Raw genomic sequence first — 6,559 nt, forward strand, 5'->3', positions numbered from 1 at the left:
GAGATTTCAATGCCAGAGTGGGCCGGGACCACCACCTCTGGAAGGGCACCATTGGAAAGGAAGGCATTGGAAACATCAACTCCAACGGGGTTTTGCTTCTTAGCAAATGTGCTCAATATGACCTTACCATCACGAATACCATCTTTCGCCAGAAGAACAAACTCAAGGGTTCATGGAGACACCCTCGCTCTAAACAATGGCATCTTATTGACTATGTCATTGTCAGAGCCAGGGATCAGCGCGACGTGACCATCACAAAAGCCATGATGGATTCAGAGGCCTGCTGGACAGATCACCGCCTGATACGATCCACGATGTCCATCAGACTCAAGAGGAAGAGGAGACTCCAAAAGAAGCTGAGCCGGCAGAGACTAAACCTCGAGGCCCTGAACAACACTGCCACCCTGCAGCTGTTTCAGGCCTCTCTTGGAGAAAGCCTCATTCAGGAATACCCTGAGGACATCGAAAAACACTGGAGCCTGCTCAAGTCTTCCATCCTCGACACCTGCCGTGCCACTCTCGGGTACAAGGCCAGAAAGCATCAGGACTGGTTTGATGAGAACGACACAGAGATAGAACAGCTCATCTCCAAGAAAAGGGAAACCTTTCGTGTCTGGCAAAATGAGATCACCTGCACAGCAAAGAGACAGGCCCACTCCAAAGCCAAGGCTGACGTCCAGAGCCGGGTGAGACAGATTAAAAACTCCTGGTGGACAGAAAGGGCACTGGAAATCCAGAGTTTGGCAGACTCTGGTGACACCAGAGGCTTTTTCAGCGCTACTAAGGCTGTCTACGGCCCAAGCCATCGCGGCCAAAACCCCCTACGCTCTAAAGACGGGCAGGAGCTGTTGAAGGACAATGAGTCCATAAACAACCGGTGGAGAGAGCACTTTCAGGAACTCCTCAACCGTGACAGCACAACTCAGTCAGATTTCCTCAGTCACATCCCTCAGAGTCCCATCAGGGAAGACATGGGTGAACCTCCCACTTTAGTAGAGGTCCAAGATGCCATCAGGAGCCTGAAGAACAACAAGGCCTCTGGGCCAGATGGGATCCCAGCTGAGGTCCTAAAGGAAGGTGGACTAGAGCTCCAGCGCCACCTCCATTCCCTCTTTCTGAAGGTCTGGGAAAAAGAAGTACTCCCCTCGGAGCACAGGGATGCTCTGATAGTGACCATTTTCAAGAAAGGGGACAAAGCGGATTGCGGAAACTATAGGGGCATCTCGCTCCTTTCAACAGTTGGCAAAGTACTTGCTCGTGTTCTTGCCAATCGCCTACTGCCACTGTCTGAGGAAATTCTCCCAGAATCGCAGTGCGGTTTTCGCCCATCTAGAGGCACTGCAGACATGATTTTTACAGCACGCCAACTCCAGGAGAAATGCCGTGAGCATAAACAGCCTTTGTTCATGGCTTTCATAGACCTTACAAAAGCCTTTGACACGGTGGATCGCCAGGCCCTATGGAGCATCCTTCTGAGGTATGGTTGCCCGGACAAATACGTCAGAATACTGCGTTTATTACATGACGGAATGACAGCCACAGTGCTCAATAACAGCTCCTTGACTGAGCCTTTCACTGTAGAGACAGGGGTCAAACAGGGATGCATTATTGCACCCACCCTGTTCTCTGTCTTCATTGCCGCCATACTCCACCTCATCAACAAAGAACTACCACACGGAATCCCAATATGGTACAGGACTGATGGCAGGCTCTTCAACCTTAACAGGTTCAAAGCCAAAACCAAGATCAGAACCACCACGGTCGTGGAGCTCCAGTATGCAGACGATAATGTCATAGCAGCACACTCTGCAGAAGACCTCCAGGGCATCCTGAACTCCTTTGCTAAGGCATACAGAGCCCTGGGTCTGACCGTGAACATCAAGAAGACCCAGGTGCTACATCAACCCCCACCCAACCAGCCATCTACTCCGCCCATCATAAATGTGGACAACACTGCACTTGATTATGTTCACCATTTCCCCTACCTCGGCTGTTTTCTCTCCTCCAAAGCGGACATTGACTCCGAGGTCAACCATCGCCTGAGCTGTGCCAGTGGAGCGTATGCCAGACTCCGGAAAAGAGTCTTCGAAGACCGAGACCTCCGGGTTGACACCAAGCTCCTGGTTTACAAAGCTGTGGTTCTCCCCACCTTACTTTACGGGGCAGAGTCATGGACAACCTACAGCAGGCACCTAAGAGCTCTTGAACAACACCACCAGAGAACCTTGAGGAAAATACTCCGGATCAAATGGGAGGACAGACGCACAAACATCAGCGTTCTGGAGGAAGCCAGGATACCGAGCATCACCACCTTAATAATGCAGCACCAACTCCGATGGACAGGACATCTCATCCGCATGGCTGACACCCGCCTCCCCAAACAGATGTTATACTCCCAGCTGGAGAGAGGTCCGCGAGCCCCGGGCGGGCAAAAGAAACGTTTTAAGGACAACCTCAAGACCAATCTCAAGAAATTCCAAATAACATCTCGGGACTGGGAGCGCATCGCCTTGAACAGGAACTGCTGGAGGGCAGCGGTGCAAGAAGGTGCAGCACATCACGAAAAGGAACTCCGCCGTGTCGCAGAAACCAAACGACAACTCCGAAAGGAAAGACAAAAACTGGCTCCAGCACGACCACAACCCACCACCACTTTCCCCTGCCCACACTGCACAAAAATATGTGGATCCCGGATCGGCCTCTACGCCCACCTGCGGACCCACAAGTAGACGACCCTGAAAAGAAGACCGTCATACTCGTTCCGAGTGACCGCCGATGATGATGACTCCTCTTCCTCTAGATGGTGTCTAGACTGTAGTGAATAAGGCTTCTGAGTTTGTGAGCTGGTTGGGAGATCAGATAGATCGTAATCCTGCAAGTACGTGGGGAGGGATCTTTGCCTCTGACTCCGCGCATTGGGATCATTCTGTAATGGGGTAAACATCTTATTCCGCTGCGGGCTCTGGATCCGGCTCGAAGGACCACTTTGTGCGGAAGGGCTGGCTTCCTATGATATATTATACTGGATCGTTGAGTAGAGCTCGCATCGGGTGACCGGTCAGAATCACACAGATGTCTTCCCTCGATTTCTTTCTTGCTTCACAGCTGGTTTATTGTAACATAGGTTTGCAGGTATGTAGGGTTTGTGTAAGTGTGTGTGTGGTTTTGCCAAAGACGCACATAAAACGGACAGCTGTGAGTACGAGGTTGGATCACTGGATCGGCGCTGTTAGAGCGGGGTCTTCGGTAGAATTACTACAGCGTAATATCGCAAGCCCAAACTGTACGCTGATTGGCTGAACGTTAGTTGAAGCGATGCGTCATCAGCAGGGAGAGAGAAAGTCACAGTAAAGGGTGTCATACTTGGCGTCCACAAGGGGGGCCTTTTTTACACACTGCATGTGCTATATTGATAAAACAAGGGAAAATATGGACAGATTTATGTACTAAAATGCAACAGTCCCATAATGACCAGTTCAGCAATGAATTAAGTTATATCTTTAACTTCACACTTTTTCTTTATGACTTTCTTTCAGGCCTCTCACCCAGCAAGCAACAGTTAGGGGTCAAACATTTGTCTTTTGTGATGTCTTTGCTGCTGTGAAGAGTTGTATATAGCCACAGTTACTGGCAGAAAGTCATGGAATAAAGATGTGTTCCTCCCTTCTGCCACATTTTAAAATTTTGGGCATTACTCAATCTTGATGATAGAACAGATACTTAACTCTTCTGTTAAAAAATATCACAGGAGTTCAGCAAACCTGTACAAATAAATGTGCATGGATTTATTTAGAAATAATTTTAAGAAGATGAAACTCTACCATAATTACAAACTAAAGTGTAAACAAAGTGCAATTCAATTTTTATCAACTTATCAAATCACAAGTGCATTTTGATAAGACCTCCAATCTGTCACAAAATATGTATCAGTGTGTATGTAAGTTATGCATGCTCGTAGTCCGGCGTTTGTGTCTCAGTGCTCACTGCTAAGTGCACCGACGCTGCCTTGGTCCTTTGTGTTTGTGAAGCCATGACCCAAGCTTGCAATATTGTGTCCGATTGAAGCGAAGAAGACACATCCAAAACCCCCAAAGAGGAGAGATGCTGCTTCCTGTGCAGAATAAGATGGGGGTTCCTCAAGAGGGTGTATGACAATGTCCAACGTCTCCTGGCTCGACTGTTTACAGAATACTCTGGAAAGCAGAACAAAAATATGAGCAACAGGAAAAACCACATCAGCAGAATTTGATTTCTTGCAGTTCCTGTTGAATGCAGTTTACAAACCAGATGGTGTGTTGTTTAATGTGGAGTATGTCGCCAGTCTATGTTTGTCCAGGGTGGTGGAGACAAGCAGCTGGCAGAAGCACACCATAACTGGACTGTTATGATAGTGGTCAGCAAAGATCATCCCAATCCACGTACTATAACCTGGGAAATGCACCAATAGTTAGATTTGCACACAGTTCTTTGTGGAGAAATGCACTAAAAATACAATTTTGTCCCCTTTAAGTGGTCTTAAGTAACTGATTCAACCATCATATAGTATTAAAATCACCCGCATCCATGGTTTCATAGCCTCGCTGCATTATTGTGCGGTCGATGCGGGACACCAGCCATGTTCCCAGCACAATGCTGATCAGCAGTCTCATGATGCAGTTGCTTATGCCCATGATCACGTTATAGAAAAAGAAAAAGTAGTTGAAGCAGTGGAATGCTTTTCTGAAGGCAAAAAAGAAGGGACAACATTCATTCTACTCCATTCACTTTATTATTGTGTGAAGGCGAAGGCCTTCACACATATGTTATTCTACTCCATTTACTTTATTATTATTGTGTGAAGGCGAAGGCCTTCACACATATGTTATTCTACTCCATTCACTTTATTATTATTATTGTGTGAAGGCGAAGGCCTTCACACATATGTTATTCTACACCATTCTCTATTATTGTGTGAAGGCGAAGGCCTTCACACATATGTTATTCTACTTTTTTCACTTTATTATTGTGTGAAGGCGAAGGCCTTCACACATATGTTATTCTACTCCATTCACTTTATTAGTGTGAAGGTGAAGACCTTCACACTATTGTTATTCCTGTCCTTTATTATTATTATTGTGTGAAGGCGAAGGCCTTCACACATATGTTATTCTACACCATTCTCTATTATTATTGTGTGAAGGCGAAGGCCTTCACACATATGTTATTCTACACCATTCTCTATTATTGTGTGAAGGCGAAGGCCTTCACACATATGTTATTCTACTCCATTCACTTTATTATTGTGTGAAGGCGAAGGCCTTCACACATATGTTATTCTACACCATTCTCTATTATTGTGTGAAGGCGAAGGCCTTCACACATATGTTATTCTACACCATTCTCTATTATTATTGTGTGAAGGCGAAGGCCTTCACACATATGTTATTCTACACCATTCTCTATTATTGTGTGAAGGCGAAGGCCTTCACACATATGTTATTCTACACCATTCTCTATTATTATTATTATTGTGTGAAGGCGAAGGCCTTCACACATATGTTATTCTACACCATTCTCTATTATTAGTGTGAAGGTGAAGACCTTCACACTATTGTTATTCCTGTCCTTTATTATTATTATTATTATTATTATTAGTGTGAAGGTGAAGACCTTCACACTATTGTTATTCCTGTCCTTTATTAGTGTGAAGGTGAAGACCTTCACACTATTGTTATTCCTGTCCTTTATTATTATTAGTGTGAAGGTGAAGACCTTCACACTATTGTTATTCCTGTACTTTATTATTGCACGCTTGCAAGTATTTTTCGCGTTCATAACATTTACCGTTTTTAAGTAATTAGCAAATTTGTGCCTTTTATTTCCCCATTCATTCTTAATGGCAATGTCAACCCGAGCCAGTTTCCTGTAGTGGGTTCGATTCCCACATTGGGCGTCATTGATTATTTTACTCTTTATTCTTCCCGCTTATCATTTTTAACGCTTATCATTTGTAACTAACATTCGCATTCAACATTCATTACATTAAGCAATTTCCACCACTTTGATTACGTATTCGCATTCAACAAACACATTCAATACATTAACCAAATTCAACCAGTATGTAGACAGGGACACAATTAGCTCGTGGGAAACACAAGTGATTCCAGTACATGAGCATCTTTCCCGAGTGGTATCAAATGCCGCGTCAGTTCGATTCCCACATTGGGCGTCATTATATATTTTACTCTTTATCCTTCCCCTTATCATTTTCAACGCTTATCATTTGTACCTTTTTTGTAACATTTGTAACATTTCATTTTTAACGCTTATCATTTGTACCTTTTTGTAACATGTATTTGTAACATTTTCCCATTTATTTCAGAATTATTTCTTTCCCTTTTCATTCTTCCCTCTCATCATTTTTAACGCTTAACATTTCTAAATTAACATCTGCCTTCGCCTTCACACGCAATTTCTTCCGAAATTGCAATTCTAGTTCTACTTTATTATTGTGTGAAGGCGAAGGCCTTCACACATTGTTATTCTACTTTATTATTATTATTGTGTGAAGGCGAAGGCC

The 6,559-nt window shown here is 44.5% G+C and overlaps 1 protein-coding gene across 1 annotated transcript; it reads right to left on the minus strand.

Annotated features, from left to right (window-relative positions):
* Positions 1–3,399: 3,399 nt before the first annotated feature.
* LOC133151670 (stimulated by retinoic acid gene 6 protein-like) lies at positions 3,400–4,715 on the minus strand. Its single transcript, XM_061274888.1, has 3 exons — positions 4,556–4,715; positions 4,285–4,428; positions 3,400–4,193 (listed from the first exon to the last, which is right to left on the minus strand). The coding sequence occupies exons 1-3, from the start codon at positions 4,668–4,670 to the stop codon at positions 3,943–3,945; spliced, it is 510 nt and encodes a 169-aa protein (XP_061130872.1). The 5' UTR covers positions 4,671–4,715; the 3' UTR covers positions 3,400–3,942.
* Between the last annotated feature and the right edge of the window lie 1,844 nt (positions 4,716–6,559).

Source organism: Syngnathus typhle, linkage group LG3 (genome assembly GCF_033458585.1).
Source record: "Syngnathus typhle isolate RoL2023-S1 ecotype Sweden linkage group LG3, RoL_Styp_1.0, whole genome shotgun sequence".
NCBI classification, from domain to species: Eukaryota; Metazoa; Chordata; class Actinopteri; order Syngnathiformes; family Syngnathidae; genus Syngnathus; species Syngnathus typhle.